The 25364-nt window shown below is 33.9% G+C and overlaps 1 protein-coding gene and 2 non-coding genes across 7 annotated transcripts in view; 2 read left to right on the forward strand and 1 right to left on the reverse strand.

Moving 5' to 3' along the window:
- Positions 1 to 25364, forward strand: part of PRPF39 (pre-mRNA processing factor 39) — a 33315-nt gene that overhangs the window by 5665 nt on the left and 2286 nt on the right. Inside the window, exons 1-11 of one of the 5 annotated variants that reach the window (XM_057723659.1) lie at positions 4969 to 5186; positions 9381 to 9728; positions 10652 to 10777; positions 11422 to 11540; positions 14298 to 14465; positions 18210 to 18375; positions 19596 to 19703; positions 21085 to 21249; positions 21564 to 21690; positions 22064 to 22332; positions 23119 to 23303. In XM_057723659.1, the coding sequence (XP_057579642.1) occupies positions 9411 to 9728; positions 10652 to 10777; positions 11422 to 11540; positions 14298 to 14465; positions 18210 to 18375; positions 19596 to 19703; positions 21085 to 21249; positions 21564 to 21690; positions 22064 to 22332; positions 23119 to 23303 (1751 nt within the window). In that variant the 5' untranslated portion in view covers positions 4969 to 5186; positions 9381 to 9410. Of the gene's footprint in view, positions 1 to 4968; positions 5187 to 9380; positions 9729 to 10649; positions 11028 to 11130; positions 11294 to 11421; positions 11541 to 14297; positions 14466 to 18209; positions 18376 to 19595; positions 19704 to 21084; positions 21250 to 21563; positions 21691 to 22063; positions 22333 to 23118; positions 23304 to 25364 lie in introns of those variants that run through there. The other 4 variants (XM_057723661.1, XM_057723662.1, XM_057723658.1 and 1 more) reach the window with 4 other exon arrangements.
- TRNAW-CCA (transfer RNA tryptophan (anticodon CCA)) lies at positions 2650 to 2722 on the reverse strand. Its single transcript has one exon. It is a non-coding gene; the product is annotated as a tRNA-Trp (tRNA).
- On the forward strand, positions 22405 to 22490 carry LOC130847269 (small nucleolar RNA SNORD127). Its single transcript, XR_009052050.1, has one exon. It is a non-coding gene; the product is annotated as a small nucleolar RNA SNORD127 (small nucleolar RNA).

Below are 25364 nucleotides of genomic sequence, written 5' to 3' on the forward strand. Positions count from 1 at the left end.
TGTATATATAATTAAATCACTTTACATCTGAAACTAACAACATTGTAAATGAACTATACTCCAATATAAAATAGACATTTAAAAAAATAAAGTAAAAAATGAAACAGGTGAGGTGATTGGGAGATTGGAAACATAATAGATTTACTTATTAGAGGTGTAAAGAATTTTAAGAAGGAAATAGGGGATTATTGGAGATCTAGGAGGATAAATACTGACCTACCATTGGTTGTGGCAACTAGGTCATTATGAAAAATTAGTATTTTAGACCCAACGCAGCAAATAAATAAATTAAATAAATAAAATTAAAAAAATTTTGACTCATATTAACGATCCAGTAAAAGGGTTATTGCAGAGTGGAATGAGTCAAAGGGATAGAAAAAAAATGTGGGAAAAGATAAGAAAAGTAGTGAATCAATCCAGGAGGTCCAACACCTGAGCAGTGTGAATTCAACAAAGAGAACACCAAGGGGAGAAAATTATCAAATAAATAGTAGATATAGAACTAGGAACTGAATGATGTAAATAGGTTAAAATAGGGTTTCCAAGTGAATGCCTTGCAGAGTGAATGGAAAAGACTCACCTTAAGGCACATAATTAATGCAGTTTCAGAACACCTGGGATAAACGGAAACTAAAGCTTCCATGGAGAAAAAAACAGGTCACATATAAAGAATAAGAAATAAAAATGACATCAGATTTTCTCAACAGTAACCTCAGATGCTAGGAAAAAATGAGTAAGTTCCTTCAAAACTTTTAAGAAAAAGTTATTTTCATTCTAGAATTTAATACTCACACAATCTGTCATTCAGTTATGAGAATTTCAGAATTGGAAAGCCTTTTTTTCTACGCCACATACCCTTTATCAGAGTTACAGAAAATCAACAAAGAAAAGGATTTTTGTTGTAAATGAGATTCAACCCAGGAGATAAGTGAAAGGAATTCCTTGGATCAAAATGAAGAGACAAAGCTAGACAGACAGACCAGTCTAAATTGTTGTAGATTAGATGGTTTCAGAAAGGATGACTCCAGAAGGGAAAATAGAATTGATAAGTATGAGTGACAGTTGTTTTTGAAGGACCTTTATAAGACCTCAAGGATGTGGGGTCATTTTTCAAAGGCAATGAAGCAAATGAAAATGAGGAAAGATTTAAAGAAGTAGAAGCAAGGAAATATAGTGTACAAGATAGCTTGAAAAAATGTTTACATATGCATACAAATGTAAACCTGAACATTGATTTAACCCCCACCTGATAGAACTATATTGGGAGCACATGAGAGGAGAGTTGTGCACATATGTTTGGTATAATAACTAAACCCATATCTTCTCTAATAGACAGCAAAAAAGATCTAAAATGGAAAAGTTAAGTAAAATAATACCTTCAGATAAAGGCTGTGTTGATGACCAGTTTTTTGAAGTCAAAGTCAACAGGTGTTTTTTTCCTTCTCTTAAAACCTTGGCAAAATAAATTCTAAATGCATTGTTAAGTTCATTTTATTTTCCTTATTAATTTCAAAGTATAACATCTTAAGTTTGGATAACACTTTGCAGGGAATTAACTGTTTGCAGTGCTATCTTCATTTATGTGAATTTATAGTTTTTAATACTTTCACATTGTTTTATCTCATCCAGTGTTCTCAACAGCCCTATGAAGCAGATAATGCAAATATTACTAGTCTCATTTAGAAGTGAGAAAAGAAGACTGACCTAGAATCTCATGCTGTTAAGGGAGAGAAATAGGACTCACCCTCCTCTACCCCCTTGTTCTTTTTAATATTTACGATATTATGCTTTACCTTCTTGTTGATGAAAGAAAGATCTGAAAATTCTAATTCTTAGTCTCTTGTATTTTGTCTTTTCTAATTTAGTTACAGTTTAGCTGTCTTCTTCCTTTAAAAAAAACTTTATTGTGGTAAAAACACATAACATAAAGTTTACCCTTTTTTTTTGGCCGTGCCACGTGGCATGTAGGATCTTAGTTCCCCCAACCAGTGATTGAACCTGCAACGCCTGCAGTGAAAGCACAGAGTCTTAACCACTGGACTGCCAGGGAAGTCCCTTCTTAACCAGTTTTAAGTGTACAGTTCAGTAGTGTTGCGTATATTCACATGGCTGTTTAACAGATTTCCAGAACTTTTTCATCTTACAAATCTGAAACTATACCCATTAAAACAACTCCCCTTTTCCCCGTCTCTAGTCCCTCATAACCACCATTCAGCTTTCTGTTTCTATGAATTTGACAACTCTAGATACCCCGTATAAGTAGAATCATGTAGTATTTGTCTTTTTTGTGACTGGATTATTTCACTTAGCATGATGTCCTCAAGGTTCATCCATGTAGTGTATGACAGGATTTCCTTCATTTTAAAGACTGATATTTTATTGTATGTATATATCACATTTTATTTATTTCTTCATCTGTTGGTGGACATTTGGGTTGCTTGCTCTTTTGGCTGTTGTGGATACTGCAGCTATGAACATGGGTGTATAGATACCTCTTTGAAACCTGACTTTCAGTTAGCTTGGATATAATTCAGAAGTGGGATTTTTAAAAAATATATTTATTTATTTAGACTGAGCTGGGTCTTAGTTGTGGCATGAGGCTTTGTCTTTGTGGCATGTGGGCTCTTAGTTGTGGCATGCAGGAACTAGTTCCCTGACCAGGGTTCGAACCTGGGCCCCCTGCATTGGAAGCATGGAGTCTTAACCACTGGACCACCAGGAAGACCCTGGGATTTTTGGATTATATGGTAGTTCTATTTTTAGTTTTTGGAGGAAACTCCATTTGGTTTTCTATAGCAGTTGTACCATTTTACAATCCCACAACTAGTGCACAAAGGTTCCAGTTTCACCTCATCCTTGCCAAAACTTGTTATTTTCTGCTTTTCTTTGATAGTAGCCATCCTCATGGGTGTGAGGTGATATCTCTTGAATTTGATTTGTATTTCCGTGATAATTAGCGATGTTGAGCATCTTTTCATGTGCTTGTTGCCAATTTGTATATCATCTTTGGAGAAATGTCTAAGCCGTTTTTTCATTTTTTAATTGATTTTTTGTTCTTCAGTTATAGGAGTTCTTTATGTAGTCTGTATATTAACTACTAATCAAATATAAGATTTGCAAATATTTCCTTTTTCTGCCATTTGCCTTTTAACTGTGTTGATTGTGTCCTTTGATGCATAAAAGTTTTAGTTTGATGTAGCCTCTTTGTCTGTTTTTGCTTTTGTTGTCTGTGCTGTTGGTATCATAGCCAGGAAATCATTGCCAAGTCTAGTATCATGAAGCTTTTCCCCTATGTTTTCTTCTAGGAGTTTTATAGTTTTAGATTTTACATTTAGGTTTTTAATCCATTTTGGGTTAATTTTTGTATATGCTTTAAGATAAAGATTCAGCTTCATTCTTTTGCATGTGAATATCCAGTTTTCCTAAGCACCATTTGTTAAAGAGACTGTCCTTTCCCCACTGAGTGATCTTGGAAATCTTGTCCAACATTTATTTTTTGGCTTTCTGTTCTATTGGTGTGTTTGTCTTTATGCCAATACCACACTGTTGTCTTCTTCCTTTTGATAGTTATTTTTTACCCCTTTGCCATTTTATGTTGCTAGCTGGAAGTTATTGGTAGTCGTTAAGAATAAACTGGTACCAGTAATTGCCACATTATGAAGTATATGTTAGAATAACTTATTAAAAAATAACTTTAGTGCATTTTTCTTTTGGCCATGTGGTTTTTTGAAATAATCAGAAAAACGATCTCCCTAAGGGTAAGGCTGATGTTCTTAACTCTTTTTATAACACTATAATTGCAGGGTGTGGAGTAATTGATAGTCTCTGAAGATGCAGGGGTAAATTTGCTGATTCGAGAAGAAACCTTACGTCCCACTTAAGTATGCAGTTAGAATAAGGCAGGTAGTAAATGACTCAGAATGTATCAGCTAATAATCTCTTTGTTTTTTTGACAGTATGCTTTGAAATAAAAAGACACAAAATAATGACTAACTTGCATCTGGAAAATTAATCTTCTAATCTTTTCACTAAAGGAGGGAGCAGAAGAGACCAAAATAAGTTGAAAAGCTTCTGTGCCTTTTCCTAGGGTCTCAAATGGTAAACCTGGAAACGTTTGTGACAGTAATCAGTCCTTGAAGTAGAAGGGAACTATTTTTTCTGGTAGTCTAATATTTATACTTTGGGATTCTCCTTTTCGTGTACCAATTAGATTTGGTTGTTATATTATTTTTTTTCTCAAATTCCTCTTGCTCTCTACCCTACTTACTTTCATTTCACTTCCCCAGTGCAGACCCTCTTCTTTCCGGTCAGTCTTATTTCCTTATTGTCTTGGAACCAATCCTAATTTCCATCTTCTTGTCTACTGTTAATAAGAAGGATTGTCCTGTTAAGTGGGCTAATCCCTGTTTTGGAATAATTTATCACTCTTTCTCTGTTGTTCCAAAACCCATAATATTTCAAAGTGAAAACCAAATTCTATATTTCATGAAGCTTTGCTAGATGCCTATAATTTTCAATTGATTTCTCTAAACTTTGACTTTTTTTTTTTGAAATTTTGTCTAATTGTTTTGCATGTTTTTGATCTCTTTCCAACTGTTAATAGTTAATAAGCCTTAGAGTGAGGACCTTATCTTATACCTATGTATTCTCTATAAGGAATGTAGTATAGTGCTGGATATGCATCAAGTATTGAAAACTTCATTGTCCCCACCTGACCTCCCCCCACTTTTCCTTCTTCTCCTTCCCCCCTTCTTCTCCTCTCCTTTTAAAAAAAATATTTCCTAAGATTTACCTGGTTATAACTAATTCTTCCAATGGCATTCAACCTCAGAGTTCACTTGATTTGACGTTTTAAATTTATCCTTTCTTGGGAAAAAGTTTGCTTCATACTGCATTTTGAAATAACGGACTATTTTAAAATCTGGATTTCAAATCTGTATGACAATTTAAAAGATGACTTCCATACACACAAAAAAACCCTAAAACTATTAAGAAGACAAACTCAAAAAATGTTTTACAATGTGTGTCATAAAGATGTGATTTTCTAGTTTACAGAGAGCTTGTACAAGCCATTCAGAAAAAATGCAGTAGAAAATATGGACAAAGGATGTGAAATAGCATTTAAGGAAAAAAAGGAAATAGAAATTCAACCCCCTTGTTGTTAAAGAAATGCAAATCAGAATGAGGTACTACTCTCTTTTTTCCTTTTTTAATCAGATGAACAAAAATTAAGTTTCATGATACCTAGTGCTGACAAGGGGAGATGGAAAAGTAGACATTCTCTTGAATTATTAGTGGGTTAAGGTTAGTTAGGAATGCATTTTTCTGCAAGTAATAGATAAGTTCATCTATTGATAGTAGTTTAAATAAATAGGGACTTATTTTCTTAAATGGTATGAAACTGGCATTGTGTTATTAGCAGTTTGATGACGTCAGGGCTGGCATTTCTTATTTTTCCTGGCCAGTTCTTATTGACTGCTTTGTGAATATAAGTTGTTTCAGATATGTTCGCATTCAAAGTAAGAGGGAAGTGGTAGAGCCTACACTATTTGTTGACTGTCCCTTTCTATCAGAAAAGCAAAATCTTTCCCAGAGCTCTGTAGCAGATGTCCTTTTCACTCATAATCTTTATGTGGGGTTAGGTATATTGCTGCTCTAAACGTTTATTAGGAAAATGGTGAGAGGGAATGTTGGATAGTCAACTAAAAGTGTCTTGTCAAATGGCTAGTACAAATTTTTTTTTAAGAACTTTTATTGAGGTATAATTGACATACAATAAACTGCATATATTTAAAGTATACAATTTGATATTTTTTTTCTTATTAGTAATGTATATAATGGCAATCCCAATCTCCCAAAGAACTTTTCTAAAGATAATTGTCAGAGTATTCCCAAATTTAATATTCATGGGTCTTTGATCCAGCAGTTCCATTGTTCAGAATTTACCCATGAATGAATTTCTGTTCCTCTGAATCATTCAGAGAACTTGGTAGAAGTATAACTTTCTGGGCTTGAGCCCCTGGAACTCAGAATCATTGGTGTTTGGGCCAATGAATTTGTATTTTTTAAAAAATAGCTTACGAGGTGACTATTATGTGGAGCTACCTTGTGTAGACTATAGTGAAACTCAGATTTTTAAAGTAGGTGTAAAATTGCAACAACAACAAAATTTGTATCCAGCCAATGACGTGTCATATCTGGAGCTGGTTTTTCTTAAAAACAAAACAAAACAAAACAAAACAAAAAACAAATGAAACAAAATACAGTAAAACCTTGGTTTTCGAGCATAATTCCTTCCGGAAACATGATTGTAACCCAAAACACTTGTATACCAAAGTGAATTTCCCTATAAGAAATAATGGAAACTCAGATGATTCGTTCCAAAGCCAAAAATATTCGTATAAAAATGATTACAATACAGTAATATAATACAAAATAATAAAGAAAATACAAAATACAAAGAAAAACAAATTAACCTGTACTTACCTTTTAAAACCTTCGTGGCTGGTGTGAGAGAGATAAGAGAGAGGAGGGTTATTGTGTAGGACAACTTTCACTGTCACTAATGGAGTCACTGCTATCTATTGGCTCAATGGAATCTTTTTCTTTTTGTGCAACTTTAACAAGGAACCTATCCAAAGATGCTTGCTTTTGCCTCCTTTTGAGGATTTTGCGGAAATGTGACATTGCATTGTGGTTAAATAGATTCATCACTCGCACTGCTACAGCCTTATTCGGGTGGTGCTTTTCTACAAAATTTTGCACTGTTTCCCATATTTTACACATCTCCCTAATCTCTTTTGAAGTAAGGAGTTCCTCCGCCTTTTTCTCCTCCTCTGTAGACGAGATCTCCTCCATAACCTCTTGCTGTTGCTCACGCGTTGCAGATCCATCAGTTCATCAGTGGTCAGCTCCATTGTGATCATGTGACATTCAGCATCACGTACTACTTGCATTGCAAGACATCACTTGTTTATCAAGTTAAAATTTATTAGAAATGTTTGCTTATCTTGTGGAACATGCGCAGAACAAGTTACTCACAATCCAATGTTTTACTGTGCCTCCTTTTTTTTTTAACTTCAGTTAAGTAATGGTAGATAAGGCAAAAGAAGAAAGCATCAGCCCAGTTATATAGAGAGAACAGCCATTAACACCAACTAATATTTTTAGTGTATTTGGCATAAATCCTTACAGATCTGCATGTAGCATGTATATAATATATATGTAGTGGTTATATCAACACTTTATATCAATCTTTCTATATCAACACAGGTGCATATATTTCCTTTTAAATTATTCATTATTCCATCGTACAAATATGCCATTTATTAAAGCAATGTTCTTAATACTACCTTCTCTTTCCACTATGATACAGTGTTCCAGTGAATGCTTTTAAACAAATAAATGTTTTTTGTCTGATTATTTACATAACATAAAATATGCACAATTACCATTTGGTATATTTTGCGTGACTATCCTCCAGAAATATCTTTTTACTTTTAGCCAATTTGATATCTCATTGTTTTAATTTACATCTTTATTAGTAAAGATTTCAATACTTTCATATGTTTATTGGTCACCTGCATTTCCTTCTTTGAATTACTGCCTTTTTTAAATTGCACCGTATTAACTAATTGTGTATTCTGAGTGTATTTTAGGAGTAAATCAACTTTATGGTCTGTTTAGTTTTGAGAATAATCCCTAATTTAAAAAAAAGACATGCCCTATAATTTAATGATTCAGTTTCCATTTAAACTGTTAGTGGTAGGGATGAAATGCATTGTGAAAATATATTGTGGTACTACCTTACAGGATAAAAGAATAATTCCTTATTATTTTATGGCCTTAACCATAGATGACTGAATTTAAAAGATTTTATGAAGTAACTATCCAGATGGTGAAACTTTCTTAAATGTGGTTTTTTTAATGATTTTTTTTTTTGGCTGCGAGGCTTGTGGGATCTAAGTTCCCCAACCGGGGATTGAACCTGGGCCCCCAGCAGTGAGAGCGCCAAGTCCTATCACTGAACTGTCAGGGAATTCCCTCGTAAATATGTTTTTAATAACATTTATTCATTTTAAAAATCACTCTTCAATTTTTTTTATAATGTTCTTTTAAAAAATTATTTACTATTTATTTTCATTTTTTTGGCTGTGTTGGGTCCTTATTGCTGTGCATGGGCTTTCTCTAGTTGCAGAGAGCGGGGGCTACTCTTTGTTGAAGTGCACAGGCTTCTTGTTGCAGTGGCTTGTCTTGTTTCAGAGCACAGGCTCCAGGCGCGCAGGCTTCAGTACTTGCAGCATGTGGGCTCTAGAGGGCAGGCTTAGTAGCTGTGGTGCACGGGCTTAGTTGTTCCATGGCATGTGGGATCTTCCTGAACCAGGGATTGAACCCGTGTCCCCTGCATTGGCAGGTGGATTCTCAACCACTGTGCCACCAGGGAAGTCCCAAAAATCACTCTTAAATTTTAAAACCTTAATTTGTATCTTCTATAATAAAATCAAACTTAGCTGTTAGGATTTAAAATTTATAGCTATATTTCAACAGCATAACCTTTTTTCTAAAAATCTATTCTGAGCTAAGTTATGAATTTCCCTCTGAAACATTTATATCCATGACCAGATTTTGTTAGCTAAAGCCTCTAGAACAGATATTAAAGATATTGCTGTTTTCCAGGATTGATAGCAAGATAGCATTCACACATTAAAATTTAGATTCTTAGCTAGCTAGGAAGCACTGAATTTTAGATATGATTGCTTCTTTAGGGAGTAGGCTCAATATTCACTGCTTTATAGATGAACGAACTAGTTTTTACTCAGTCAACAATAAAATGGCAGAATTTTGGAAAATTTATGTTATAGAATTTATTTTTTTATAAATTTATTTATTTATTGGCTGCATTGGGTCTTTGTTGCTGTGCATAGGCTTTTTTCTCTAGTCGTGGCAAGCAGGGGCAACTCTGTTGTGGTGTGCAGGCTTCTCAGTGCAGTGGCTTCTCTTGTTGCAGTGCATGGGCTCTAGGCACACGGGCTTCAGTATTTGTTGCACAGGGGCTCAATAGTTGTAGCTCATGGGCTCCAGAGCACAGGCTCAGCAGTTGTGGTGCAGAGGCTTAATTGCTCCATCGCATGTGGGATCTTCCCAGACTGGGGATCGAACCCATGTCCCCTGTATTGGCAGGTGGATTCTTAACCACTGCAGCACCAGGGAAGTCCCTAGAATTTAACTTATAATATAAAAACTAATAAACCTGATTATGACTTACAAGGAGAGCTCAATAATTAAATACATTCCTTTACTAGCTAACTTGAGGTTTTAAAAGGTGGTTTTGATGATGCCAGATAAACATTTGGAAGATGTTTCTCTTTATGTTTCCACAGATCATTAACTGAAGAGAAAAAAAAACAGCTATGCAGAATTCTCACGTGGATGAGTACAGAAATTCCAATAATGGCAGCACAGGCAACAGTTCAGAGGTAGTGGTAGAGCAGTCTGCCGATTTCAGTACTGAGATTATGAATGTTACAGAAATGGAACAGTCACCTGATGGATCTCCAACTGTGAATACGACTACAGAAGAAAATGAAATAGCAAATACTGTGGACCTTCCAGTGACAGAAACAGAAGCAAATTTTCCTCCTGAATATGAAAAGTTTTGGAAAACTGTAGAAAGTAATCCTCAGGATTTTACAGGCTGGGTATATTTGCTTCAGTATGTAGAACAGGAGGTTAGTAACTATTTAAATGGGGCTAGAGGGGACAGAATAATCAAGTAATATCAGACTAGACATTATTGTTTTGTAATTAAAGTTGCCTCTTTACAATTTTCAGATTAAGTTGAATAACATTTTATATATATATATATTTTTAGCTTTAAATAACTTTCATAACATTTTTACATTATAGAAAGTATTAGAATCAAAGTCTAATGTTTGTAATAATTGATGTGTGTACGTATGTGTGTGTAAAATTGCTGAAATAAAATTACCTTGTTGTGTAACAGAGTTAGTTTCTTCTGTTCCAAAGGATAAGATTGCATTTGTAGGAAAAAGGGCTGCTGTGTGTGCGGTTTTTAAGCCTGCCGTTTATTTTATTTGAGGTAATACAGGCATACCTCGTTTTATTGCGCTTCACTGTATTGAGCTTCACAGATACTGCATTTTTTTTTTTTTTACAAATTGAAGGTTTGTGGTAATCCCATGTTGAGCAAGTCTGTTGGTCCCGTTTTTCCAGCAATATTTGCTCACCTCCTGTCTCTGTCACATTTTTGGTATTTCTTGCAGTATTTCAAACTTTTTCATTACTATGTAATGGTCACTTGTGATCAAGTGATATTTGATGTTACTATTATAATTGTTCCGGCATTTTTTAGCAATAAAGTATTTTTAAATTAAGGTATGTACATTGTTTTTTTAGACATAATGCTATTGCACACTTAATAGACTACAGTATAGTGTAAACAGAATTTTTGTGTGCACTTGGAAGCCCCCAAATTTGTGACCTGCTGTATTGCGATATATGCTTTATTACAGTGGTCTGGAACCGAACCCGCAATATCGCTGAGGTATGCCTGTACATTTGAAAGGAATAATAAGTGTTTTTGTGATAAAAATTTCCAAGATGTTTAAACACCTTGTTTTATTTTCATCAGAATCACTTGATGGCTGCCAGGAAAGCGTTTGACAAATTTTTCATACACTATCCGTATTGCTATGGTTATTGGAAAAAGTATGCAGACCTCGAAAAGCGACATGACAACATTAAACAATCAGATGAGGTGCGTACATTACTGAACAAAGTTATCTCCATTAGGTACTGTAAGCCAAATAATAACAAAACAAAGACTTTTTTTGGCTGGCAGTACCTACGATTATGGTCAAACAATTTTATAGGGTATTTTATTTGCATTTGTCACTCTTGTGGCATTTGTAGCTAATATTTTCTCTCTTTGTTGGCAGGTGCGTTAAACCTCTACAGTTTGTCAAGCTTTGCAGTGCAAGCCTCTGTATTACACTGCAGCTTAACAAGTAGGGCAGGGCTTTTCTCTCACTTACATTTATTTCTCATTTTCCAAATAATATAGTTGGTTTGCTAGTCACATTTGCTACGTCTTATTGCATTTTTGGTCAGACGCTGTCATTGATGCTCTAATGGGTCTGTGCCCTATGGTCTGTAACCCAAAGCCTGCCCACACAACCCGGTCAGAATGCAGGGACTGCTGCGCTTTGAAGATCAAGACTCTGCACGTGGGGATCAGAACATTGCCATGTTCTATCCAACCTCCACCCAAATGGTAATGGTAGATTATTTAAACAAAATTCCAGTAATTAGTATTTCTAAGGTTCACCGGATAACACAGTGTTGCCTCTCTGTTAAGAAATAATTAAATATTTGAAGTACAGTTTGTTTTTTTCTTCTTAGGTGTATCGCCGGGGGCTTCAGGCAATACCTCTTAGTGTTGACCTTTGGATACATTATATAAACTTCTTAAAAGAAACATTGGACGCTGGCGATCTTGAGACAAACAGTACAATAAGAGGGTATGTAGAACATTGATACTTAAATTATTTAAAGATATAAATAAGTCAAGTATTCTATGTTGGTAATAGATCTACTCATGAATGCTAAACTGAAAGTGTAACTTTCCTTTTCACTGTTAAGAAAAATGATACACATAGTAAAGATGCATGATTATTAAAAAATGTACATAATAAAGTCCTCCACCATTCCATACCCCCTTTTCTTATGTCCCCAGTCGCTCTCCCCTCATGGTTAATGACTTGATGTGTGTTCTTTTAGATACACATAGATGTACATGTATGTGTGTATACATATTATACATTTATTTTTTTAAAAAATTAACAGAATGTTTTAGAATTTCTCCCTACCATTTTTTGAAACTATTGCAAAGGTGTTTTATAGTATTAAGGTAGTATATTTTATTTCACCAAATCCTTTTTTAAATAAATTTATTTATTTATTTATTTTTGGCTGTGTCGGGTCTTTGTTGCTCTGTGTGCGGGCTTTTCTCTAGTTGTGGAGAGCGGGGGCTATTCTTCATTGCAGTGTGCGGGTTTCTCATTGTAGTGGCTTCTCTGGTGGAGCATGGGCTCTAGGTGCACCGGCTTCAGTAGTTGCAGCAAGTGGGCTCAGTAGTTGTGGTGCACAGGCTTAGTTGCTTCGTAGCATGTGGGATCTTCCCAGCCCAGGGCTCGAACCCATGTCCCCTGCATTGGCAGGTGGATTCTTAACCACTGTACCACCAGGGAAGTCCCTAACCAAATCCTTATTTGTAGGGAATTATTAGTCCTACAGTGAACATCTCTTTACAAGTCAATATTTATGTGGAGCACTAGAATTACAACTTCTGTTAAAGAGATTACACAGCCACATTTTCTCAAATGTTCCTTTGATAGTGGTACCAATTTTAAACTCCACAGTGTTAAGCGTAGTCATTTTGCCACAATCATGCCATGTTTCTTTCCTTTTTTTTTTTAACCTCCAGTAGTGTGTTTCATTATCTTAGTTCACATATCTTTAGGTTGCACATCCTGGTTTACCATCTTTTCAAATGCTATCTGTATAAGCCATTTTCACATTGCTTGTTCATATCATTTGCTCCTTTTACTTTTGGATTGTCTTTACTACTCATTATAGGAATTTAAAATGTGTTTTTAGTTTTTATATTTATCAAAGTATTGATCTGTGCATACAGTTTAAAAAGTTAATGTTAAGCTTGCTTGTAACAAAAAGTGATCCCTCCACCTCTCTTCAGGTATTTTAGCTTGTTTCTTCTGGGCTTTTCCATCATGTTTCTAACAGTAGCACTCTACTGCTTTCTGCTTCTGTCTCACTAGCTGTAGACATTATTATTCTATTAGGTAGGTGGGGATTTTTAGTTCCCTTTATACCCTGTCTTCCCTAAGGGCTTGTTTTTTTCTTTTTTAATGTGATTCTATTTGCAATCTTTTATTGGTTTCTGAGTTTTGTACCTGTCTTGCCAAGAATATATAAATCTTGAATTTCCTTCTAATTCTTTTCATAGGCTTTTCTTTTTAATCATTCATTTATCTGGCATTTAGTTTGTGTCTTTTGTGAGACAGATTAACCTTAGTTTATGTTTTTTGTGAGTCAGAGATTAACCTTTAATTTTTTCCGTTTGTTGAATAGTCTGTCTTTCCTGCATTGATTTATTACTTAAAAAATTTTTTTACTTAGAAATTTTGTGTGTGTGCATTGATTTAAAATACTTTATCTTATACTAAATTCTCATATATACATAGATCTGTTTTGTTTTCTTGGAAACTGTTTTGTTAATCTATTTTTTTGATACCAGGCCAGTTCCATAATTTTAATTACTATAGCTTCCTACTTTCTTTTGATACCTTTCAGGAAAATGCCTGCTGATTTTTCCTTTTACAAAAATATTTTTGTATGCTAGGTGAATGTTAGAATTTCTCTTTTCTCTTCCACCCAAAATTTCTTAGAGCATTGATTGGGATTCTGTTAAATTGTAGATTTATTTAGGTAGTGTAGCTTATACTGTTAAAAATCCCTCTTGATCCTAACATTTATTTTGAAAATGTATCTAAAATTTTATCACATTGGGATGTCAAATCCAGTCATTAAAATTGCTTACAGAAATCTCTTGAAATGAGCTAAGTATTTTAAAATAAATGATTTCATAAGTGAACTGTAATTGTGGAATTTTAGAATCAAGAGAGAATTTTGAGAGTTTTAAAATATATGTATATTTCTCATTCCCTGACAAGGCAGCTGGACCCCTTGTTGGAGAGTTGTTTTCCAGAAAGTTATTTCTTAAAGTGAGATATATTTTATCTCTTTGTCTTTTGCCCTCAAGGAATCTATTCAACAGACATTTCAAGTTTAATGAATATTTTTGTGTGTATTGTGTCACTCTTATTTGCAATGTGATTTGCATTCCAAATTTATATCATATAAAATAATACAGTTAATGTAAAACTACATTCACCTATTCCCTTTATGTTTTCCCTTTTTTAAGCAGCTATATACTTTTTGATTATTCCTTCTTCCTTTTAATCTCTACTTGTATAGATAAAGTAGAATATAATTTTGAATTTAGTATTTTCTAAAATTTAGAAATATTTTATTTTTATTTTTTTGCTTTTTTAAAAATTGAGGTATAATTGATATATAACATTATATTAGTTTTAGGTTATGACAATGATATTTGTATATACTGCAAAGTGTAGAAATAATGTTTTTAAAGTGATTTTATCTTGGAAAGATAACTTAGAGGTAATTTAATTTTTCAGAACTTTCGAGCATGCTGTTCTGGCTGCAGGAACAGATTTCCGATCTGACAGACTGTGGGAAATGTATATAAATTGGGAAAATGAACAGGGAAACCTGAGAGAAGTTACAGCTATATATGATCGTATTCTTGGTATTCCAACACAGCTGTACAGTCATCATTTTCAGAGGTGGGTGGAGTTGTTAAAATTTTTTTGTGATTACTCAGGTAATTAATTTCTAATCTTGAGGATACTTATTTTCTTGAAATGTGAGAGAATGTTAGATGCAAACAGGAATGAATTTTCTTGCTCGATAATCGCAATTTATACACCTCAAAATTTTGGCATGTTCTGTATAGCTTATGAAATGTTTAGGAACTTAACTGGTTTTAGATGGAAGATTTCTCTTTATGTTTTATAGATGAGGACACAACAGGAATCCAGTCTTTTGTCTAAGATATTTCAGAGTAGTGAAGGAATGAGAGAAAAGAATCTGAGTTTAATTATTCTTTGTGGTTAACACAGTACATGGCACATAACAGATGCTTATTTAAAATGTAATGATTTACTAAACGTACATTCTTGTGATTCATATAACATCTTATATCCAAAAAGCAAAGAATGTGTTTTATGTAGAAAGTCCTGATTATATTCAAACAATCAAAAGTCATTTCAGTTTAACTTTCTACTATGATAATCTGTTATGATTGGTATCATTTCATTTTAATGAGTGCTGTTAAAAACTAATTCTGAGTACTGTGATTTCCATGTTCTGTTGTATTCAAAGTATCCCACTGAGAAGGATCCCAGTGATATGGACTCAGTCTTTCTGAACAAGAAAGTATGAGGACTGTGATGATAAATGTTTACTTTCCTAACTGCCGTATTTTCTGTATTTTTGTCATAATTTTTATAACTAGTATTGTGGTAGAGCCTATAAACTTTAGGTACTTTTTAAGTAAGTGATTTTCTGAGTTTTTCTTTACTAAAAAATTAGAAACTTTATGAAGCATTTGTAAAGAACTGTGGGTCAGTTTGCTATGGTTATGCAGACCCAGGTTAGAAATAGGAAGCATGTGGATCTGAATATACCATCTCTGTTTTTCATGAAATAGAGGAGGGTGGGCAGGTTTCTAGGGTATAATGACCTAGGGAGACACTTGCTGAAAGAGATGATTAACACAAGGGTTGGCATGTGGAAACACTTGGTGAATATTTGTTGATTGAATTTTAAAAGTCAAAATACTTTTAATGTTTTTTTAAAAAAGATTTTAAGTCTTCTTTTAAACTAGGAAGCAGTTATACAGACAGTGTTCTGAGTGCCTTATAACTCATAATAAACCATTGAGGTGTAGGTACTATTATTATCTACATTTTATGAAAGTAGAGACAAAGAAGGATTAAAGTATATGCATAAGGTCACAGAGTTAGTAAGTGGTTGGAAGCTGATTGGAACCTAGACGTTGTGGCCCCAAAGTTCTTGGTGTAGTCTTCTAAATCTTTTTTTTTTTTTTAATTAATATTTCACTGGGCTTTTAAAAATGCATGTACGCTTATAACAGAGATTAGTGGATTGCATTGCACATACTTCTTTTTAATCTACTCTTTTTCACTTAGTATAATGAGAACCACTTTCCTTATGCATATGGGTATAGCAGACTCATAAGCAGTGTTTGTATAAGTAAATCTTATAGTTTATATAAATAAACTAAGTCACATGACTGACTGAGAACTGCTGAAATGTTTTCTTTTGCCAAATATACTTCCTCTATTTAAAGTCATTTATTTAGCACTTGCTATGTACCAGATGATATGCATTTAAGTTGCAGGAATAAAGGCCCAGAGAAGATATGTGTGCCTTGACTTGGCCCTCAAGTTGGACACAAGTGTAGAAGAGGAAGCATGTGCTAGGGGAAGTATTCTAAGTGCTGCAGTGGAAATAGTTCTGTTGTGTAGGCTTGTATATTGGATATATACTGAACATTCTCTCTAAGAAAATATCTAACTTAAAATCCACCTTAGCATGAGTACTTTTGTGATATGATCTAACTCCTCAGGCCCAGTCTCTGGTAGTTCTTAAGCTCTAGACATAACCTGAGTACTGACAATTTCCCAAAGGGCAGTGTTCTTTTATGCTTTTAAGACTAATACCTTTTTCACTTTCCATTTGTCTGGTGAACTCATATTCCTTAAGTCCCATACAGCTTAATGTTTTCTCTGTGACACTTTTTCCAGTTCACCTAAACAAAAGTGTCTGTTTTATCATTTGTGCCAGCACTCTACCTACATTTGTTTAATTTGTCTTAGCACTAATAACACTGCTTTGGATTTATGTCTCCTGTATCCTCTACATGTCTGTCATCTTCAGAGGCTTTTTAATTCTTCTTATCCTTAATACCTAGGCAGATCCTTTGTGCCCCAACTAAGACCTGGCACAGCCTAAATGAACAAACAAACAAACAAACAAATAAATAAATAAAAGATCAGAATGCTAAGGGTGTTGATTTGTGGATGAAAGTGACACACTTAAAGACATGTTGTATATGAGGTTCCAAATTGAGGTGATGTAGGTATTTTAGCTCAACTTGGTGATTTTGATTCAAATTTGTGTATATGTATATAGAAACTAGTGTGTTGATAAATGAAATGACACGTTTTTCAAAACACTCTTTGCTTAAAATCTGTGTTTCTTTATGTGGAGTGTTGGCAATTTGTATATACTAATCTGAAATTTATGGAAAACGTTTAGGCTTAAGTTAGAGTTTTAATGCTTATTATTTCAAGCTGTATTAATAAGATTGGCCAGAAAGTATATAAGAATAGATGAGAATAAAATGTAGAGTGAAATCCTTGGGCATACTAGTATTTAGGGGCAGACTGCAATGGGGACCCCTCAAAGGAGATCAAGGAACAACACTTACAGACTTGGAGGAAAACCAAGAAATTGGTAACTTGGAGCCAAGGGTGAAGAAGATTCTAAAAGGAAGGTTAGTTAACAGCGTTAAATACTGAGGAATTATTAGGCTAGAGACTGTACTATAAATATAAAACATGCATCCATTTTTCTTTTTAATTTTTAATTTAATTTTATTATTTTGGCTGTGTTGGGTCTTTGTTGCTGTGCATGGGCTTCCTCTAGTTGTGGCGAGTCGGGGCTGCTCTTCATTGTGGCACTCGGGCTTCTCATTGCAGTGGCTTCTCATTGCGGAGCATGAGCTCTAGGTGTGCAGGCTTCAGTAGTTGTGGCATGTGGGCTCAGTAGTTGTGGTGCATGGGCTTAGTTGCTCCGCAGCATGTGGGATCTTCCTGGACCAGGGCTTGAACCTGTGTCCCCTGCATTGGCAGGCAGATTCTTAACCACTGCTCCATCAGGGAAGACCAGACGTGTGTCCGTTTAATTTTGCATGTAAGAGGTACTTGGTGACTTTAACTAGAGCAGTTTTATTGGAGTGTTTGGCATGGACACATGAATTCAGGAGTAATTGGGAGGTGAGGAAGGAACTGCAAAATTTGTTGATCATTTATAAGAAATCATTTATAATTTAAACATGGATTGCTATATTTAATTTTACAGTCACTTTACAGATGAGAAAACCAAGATTTAGAGAAGGGAAAAACCTCCCTTAAGTCAAATAATTAGTAGTGGACAGAAGTAGGATTTCAGCATATGACTGTCCATGCCACCTTCATTGCATTGCAAAGGCAGGAAGGAAATAAAGATGTCTGTAGACTGTTTTATCAAGTGGTTGTTATAGAAAAGAAGGAGAGAGGGTGTGGTGCTTTGGTTTCTTTAAATTAGAGTTCCTAAAAGAAAAAATAAATAAATAAATAAATTAGAGTTCCTTTGAAAGAGTAATGTGTAGTAGAAATGTAATGTGGGATCTAAAATTATACTTCATATATAGAGCTAGTATTTTTATTGTCTTCCTTCAGATTTAAAGAACACGTACAGAATAACTTGCCTAGAGATCTTCTAACTGGTGACCAGTTTATTCAGCTGCGAAGAGAGTTAGCTTCTGTAAATGGGCATAGCGGTGATGATGGTCCTCCTGGTGATGATCTGCCATCAGGAATTGAAGACATAACTGACCCAGCAAAGGTAACCACTTATTAAAAAGATCACTCAGTGCATGAGAAACTAGACTTTATGTCCTTTGACTGCATGTGTGGTATGACTTGTAGCTCATTATAAAATCAATTCTGATTAAAGCAGGTAGGAATTCTTTAGCTAGTGTGGTTTAAATGTAGATTTAAAGTAGATAATCTGTTTTACTGTGAGACACCTGAAACTAAGTTAGCTTAGAAGGATTATTTTGCCTAAGTTGTGATGTACTAGCCCAATTTTTTTTTTTAATTTAAAATATAGAATTCAGTGGTTTTCTAGTATATTCACAGAAGTGAGTAACTATCACATCACACTCTTTAAGAACATGTCATCACCTCAAAAAAAAAACCCTCATCCTTTAACTATCACTTTCTTATCACTCTTTCTCCCCTTCCCCTCCCCCCAGGCCTAAGCAACCACTACTCTACTTTCTGTCTATATAGAATTGGCTATTCTGGATTTGTCACATAAGTGAGATAATATAATATGTGGTCTTTTGTGACTGGCTTCTTTTACTTAGCATAATGTTTTCAAGGTTAATCCATGTTGTAGCATGTATCAGTTTATTCTTTTTCATGGCCAAATAATAACATTCTGTTGTATGGATATTACCACTTTTGGTTTTTCCATTTGTCAGCGTTGGTATTTGGGTTATTTTCATTTCTCTTGGGTGTGTATCTAGGAGTAGAATTTCTAGATTATATTTTTAACCAAATGAGGAACTTCTAGATTGTTGTCCAAAGTAGATGTACCATTCCCACCAGCAGTGTATGAAGGTTCTGATTTCTCCACATCTTTGCCAGCACTATAGTTTTCTTAAAAAAAAAAAAAATTTACAACCATCCTAATGGGTGTGAAGTGGCATCTTGTGGTTTTGATTTGCATTTCTTTAATGACTAGTAATGTTGGGCATCTTTTTATACGCTTCTTGGATTTGAATATCTTCTTTCAAAGAATATCTTCAAATCCTTTGCCTTTTAAAAAAGTCGTAGCCCTGTTTTTTTTTTTTAAAGGCGTATGAGAAAGTGGTTTATTATTAGGAAATTCTGTTACAGATTTCAGTACTGTTATTGGACTTTGCACATAATTGATAACAGTTAAAAACCCATCAGTATTGTAAGACTGTAGTATGTGTGGATAATACTTAAATGTAAGCAGTGAGATTTTGAAATTTTAGTATATAACATGTGATTTAAATTTTTTTTCTTCCCAAGCTAATTACTGAAATAGAAAACATGAGACATAGAATCATTGAAATTCATCAAGAAATGTTTAATTATAATGAGCATGAAGTTAGTAAAAGGTGGACATTTGAAGAAGGTGTAAGTGTTTTGCTTTTTTGTTATTGCTGTTATAGGCTTCAAAATACAGATAGGAATAATGTATTTTTCTTTTAGTTTTGAGTGATGTCTCTGCTTTTTATTTTTGCTTATTTAATAAGATGTTTATCCTACTTATGACTACCATTATCAGTTTTCCATTATTAATTTTATCATTTTCCATTGTCAATTTTAGAAACATTAAATTCAGACTTAACATGGATTGCAAGTTATCTGTTTAATATGAACCATTTTATTAGTTGTTCAGTTTTTAAAATCAACTTCATTAAGTTTTATGTACAATAAAATGTACCTATTTTAGGTACAGTAAAATGAGGGTTTCTTCCCCCAGAATTCTAATTCTTTATTTCTTTTTTTTTTTAAACATCTTTATTGAGATGTAATTCACATGCCATATATTTCACCCCTTTAAAGTGTACAGTTCAATAGTTCTTAGTATGTTCACAGATATGTACATACAGTTAATTTTAGAACAGTTAATGTTAAATTTAGGACATCTTCATCATCCCCAAAAGAAATCCCTTACTCTTTAGCTTTCACCCCTTTACTCCCTCACCTGCTTACTCCCCCCAACTCCCAGCCCTAAGGTACCACTCACTAATCTACTTTCTGTTCCTATAGATTTCCCTGTTCTGGCCTTTCATATGAATGGAATCCTACAGTATGTGTTTGTGACTGGCTAGTAAAATGAGTTTTGACAAATGTATATGCATTGTGACCACCATGACAGTCAGGATATAGAACTATTCTGTCACATCAGAAGGTCCCCTTGGGCCCCTTTTCAGTCAGTAACCTCCACCCCACTCCTAGCCCCAGGCAACCACTCATCTACTTTCCTTTTTTTTTTTGGTTAGATTCACTAGTTTGTTTTATTTTTTGGATTCCACATATAAGTGATATATGGTATTTGTCTTTCACCTTCTGACTTCACTTAGTATGATTATCTCTAGTTACATCCATGTTGCTACAAATGGCATTATTTTGTTCTTATTTATGGCTGAGTAGTATTCCATTGGTGTATATATACCACATCTTCTTTATCCATTCATCTGTGGATGGACATTGATCTGCTCTCTGTTACTGTTGTATAATTATTCAGTTCTGAAATACTGAGCAGAGTACAATTTTCTGAACATAAAATTGCGTTCTGTTAAAATGACTGGATATGTGGAAAATACATTTTGTTCCTTCAAAGCCTAAGTAATTAAAGGGATTTTAATTTTAAAAGTTTTAAAATCATGAGATATGGTGATTAAAATTTTTTTGTTTCATTATATTTATAATTTAAATAATTTCTGTTACTGTAGTCATGCATGTTTTGGTGTTGGTTTACTTTCATTGTCATGTCATGGTTTTATTACAGATTAAAAGACCTTATTTTCATGTGAAACCATTGGAAAAGGCACAACTGAAAAACTGGAAAGAATATTTAGAATTTGAAATTGAGAATGGTACTCATGAACGAGTTGTGGTTCTCTTTGAAAGATGTGTCATATCATGTGCCCTCTATGAGGAGTTTTGGATTAAGGTAAGAAAATTATATGCTCTAAAACTTGAATATATTATAAACATTGATCTAGTGACTAACCTTTTTTGTACTTCTGTTGAATGTTGTTCATATAACTATATCTGTTGCATTAGGAGATGGTCTGCTTGCAACCAGATTTGACTGCTGCATATGCCAACCTCGTTGCCTCTCTTCGTCCTTCCTTACAGAAACTAGTCTAGTGGTTCAATAAAGGTGCTGAATGGGTTTAAAAATAGAATTTTATCGTTCTGTCACATATTTAATGGCTTGTTCAACTGTAAATTATTCAGTATTTCCTCTGTTTCTGTATGTAGTATGCCAAGTATATGGAAAATCATAGCATTGAAGGAGTGAGGCATGTCTTCAGCAGAGCTTGCACAATTCATCTCCCAAAGAAACCCATGGTGCATATGCTTTGGGCAGCTTTTGAGGAACAGCAGGGTAAGAATGAGGAAATTCAGTTAATATTTTGGGATTTAAGTTACTGCAGGATAAAGTTACAGGAATTGAGTGTTGAGAGATGGTGTAAAAGCAGAGGTCAGGTAAACTTTTTCTATAAAGGGCCAGATAGTAAATATCTGAGGCTTTGCAGGCCATATGGTCTCTTTCCTAACAACTGCCATTGTAGCCCCAGAATAGCCATAGACAATACATAAAAAATGAGCATGGTTGTTTTCCATTAAAAAAAGAAAAAAAAAAAAAAAAATAGCCAGAGGGCTGGATTTAGCCTGTGGGCTGTTATTTGCCAATACCTGCCATAAAGGATATTTCAGAAGTTTAAACAAAAGGATAAACATTTAATTACTACTTCTAGGTAATATTAACGAAGCCAGGAATATCTTGAGAACATTTGAAGAATGTGTTCTAGGATTGGCAATGGTTCGTTTGAGAAGAGTAAGTTTAGAACGACGACTTGGAAATATGGAAGAAGCTGAACGTTTGCTTCAGGAAGCCATTAAGAATGCCAAATCAAATAATGAATCATCATTTTATGCTATCAAACTAGCACGACATCTTTTCAAAATACAAAAAAACCTTCCAAAATCAAGAAAGGTGCTTTTGGAAGCTATTGAAAGAGACAAAGTATGTATTTGTATTTTTTAGAATATTTTCCATAAAAAAAAAGTGATCTCTTTTTGTTGTTGTTTTTCCTTTTGGCAACTATGATGAAAGATTTGGTCTGTATGTAATATATTTTATTACTAAATGAAGACAACAGTCCCTCTAAACTGATGTTGCCATTCTTTTAAAAAATTTTCAAGTTATCATGCATTAAAAGGTTAAGAAAATTAACATTATTGGATTTTCTTTTTTCTCCACATTTAGAAATTTTATGGCAAATTTATTGATTAGTAAAAGTAGAGGGCCTGGGAGAACACTTCATAAACAAAAGCATGGCATTTGCTTTGTTGTAGCAAATGTAGCAGTGAGATTATTCTCCATTTCTAAAGTATTTCCTTTCATATATCAATTGATGTCAAAAGACAGTGTCTAGGAAATTTCTATGGTTGTGAAGATTTAGATTACTAGAAACTGTAGAGTTTTTTTTTTTTTTTTTACTTCATATTTGTTTTGGTAGGTCAAGCTACATTAAACCCAAGATAGGATATAGGGTTTTAATTTATTGGCATTTAACAATTTGCATAGTTTAGGAGATGCTAGGATGATATCTCTATCTACCAGTGTGCTCATTAGTTTTTTTTACCTTTTTAGATGTATGCTGAAAAAGACTTAACATGAATTACATTTTAACACAATTTTCAATATTGAATTTTTCAAGTTGAGACATAAAAATTAAGGCATTTTAAATATCTGTGGTCTAATCAAAATATCTTAGAATGTGATTAATTGGTACTGCTTTTTACACAGGAGAACACAAAGTTATACCTCAATTTACTTGAAATGGAATATAGTGGTGACCTCAAACAAAATGAAGAAAATATCCTAAATTGTTTTGACAAAGCTATTCATGGTTCATTACCTATGAAAATGAGAATTACATTTTCTCAGAGAAAAGTGGAATTTCTTGAAGATTTTGGCTCAGATGTTAATAAGTAAGATCTTAATTATATAGTATCTATTTGAATAGTAAAAGAGGATTAATTTTGGATGAGAATTTGATGATGAGTACAAAATAATATGTTGTTAAATTTAAAATGTTCCTAGATTTCCTTTTCCTTGGGTATATGTTGGGGTGAGTTCAGTTTTGCAAATGTGTATGTGCTTACTAATAAGAGAACATATGGTTTGTTTTCTTTCAAACTATTTTCAGACTTCTAGCGTGGTAATTTAAACAGTGAGTAGTGAGAGAACACAGGAGGCAGGAATTCTATGAAAAAGGAAATGGGTGAAGGATTGAACCCTGAAACACAGAAATATTTAATATATAGGCCACCAAAGGTGGATGGGGTTAATCTGGAATAGGAATGCCATCTCAGATTGGAGAAGAGGATAGATGTGGTTCCACCGATCATGCCTAATGACCTCATCTTCATGCATCATAAAAGGCTAAAAGATGAGGGTCTGAGAGTTCACTCTAGGGAAAAGGACAAGTTTAAGCCTTAAATTTGCAAAATAGAAGAGTAGAAATATTGATTAGAGCATTGTTGCCCTTCCTTTCTTACCTGTTTCTAGTAAGGAAATACCCCAATTCCTGTTAGGCAAGTGTGTATAAATTTTTGATGGCTGAGTAAGATTTTAATTAAACTGAAAAACATTTAACGTGAGTTACATTTTAATACAATTATATATATGTGCTTGGCATAGTAAATGTTTTATAATTACCTAATGTAAACTATGTTAACAGTCTAATGAGGGGAAGAGGTACTGGTTTTTTAATAGATAAAGAGAGGCTTAAAGAGAGATTAGGCCGTTTTTCCAAGGTCACTTAACTATTACATTGTACAGCTGGGATTAGAACCTACTTCAGAGCCTGTGTTCTTAACCACCTCTTGTGCTGTATGTATCTTTTTGTTTTGCACTGAAGAAAGTATACAAAAGAAATGACCTATATAATTCTAGTTTTTAGTCTAGCTGGATGGTATGGTGATTAGAAGCTATACATAAGTATGTGAGGTAGCATGTAACTGTTGAGAAGGCTGTGGTCTGTGGAACAGAATGGATTTGGCATCTTTCATGAAGGAGGTGGGGCTTCATTTAGTTATTACTGGGTTCCAATAGGCAAAGGAGAGGATAAAATGGTGGAAGCAAATTAAAGTTCATGTAAAAGAACATTTGCTTGATTGGAGGGTTTTATGAAGTGGTGAAAGCTTAATGCTAAATGTGCTGTGTCTTAAAAGCTACTGAGTTCAGAGCACATGTGGTACACGGTTGACAGCAGGAAGCTGTTAGAGTTTTGACTGAGATTAAATGACATACTTAAATTTGGCAGTTAACATACAGACAAATCTGAGACTCGACACAAAGATGCGTTAGGCCCTTGCAAATTCAGTTACGGAGGGTCTGAGTATTGAGTCTAAGATTGTTGTATTTGAAATTTAAAAAGGGAATGATATGGAAAATAAATGAGCTGCTTAGAAATTTAAGTAGCAATGTAATGAATTGGTAAGAATTAATGTTCAAGTCAGACAAATATAGGCTTAAATTCTAGCTCTCATTTAATATTTTGTATTCCTCGGCTTTCAGACGTTTTCATATGGATATTGAGTCTCTTGTGGCCAACCTAGGAGTTGTTAAAGATCTTAAGGAAATTAGTCCATTTAAAGTCCTTTATGTTGAGTAAACACTGAACTGGAGATTACCGGTATTGACGGTTTTCCCCCTGCAATATTTTGGGACCCATGTTACTGTTAATTATTATTAAATGTGTACATATTCAGGCTGTCCAGAGAAGTTGAACATGCATGTAAATATCAAGGTCATTTCCACAGAAATGTTAATTATCTGTGTTCAGGTTTATGATTACCTTAAAAACTAAGGCCATCTTTATCTTTCTAAAAAATACTTAAAGTGGTAAAAGGAGGGAATTCCCTGGTGGTCCAGTGGTTAGGACTCCACGCTCAAAAAAATAAAAAGAAAAATGATAAAAGGAAAACAAAATCATTATGATTTTGAAGTCACAGTTTAGCTTCAAGTGACATTGTTTTTGAAGTTCT

Source organism: Hippopotamus amphibius, chromosome 2, assembly GCF_030028045.1.
Source record: "Hippopotamus amphibius kiboko isolate mHipAmp2 chromosome 2, mHipAmp2.hap2, whole genome shotgun sequence".
NCBI lineage: Eukaryota > Metazoa > Chordata > Mammalia > Artiodactyla > Hippopotamidae > Hippopotamus > Hippopotamus amphibius.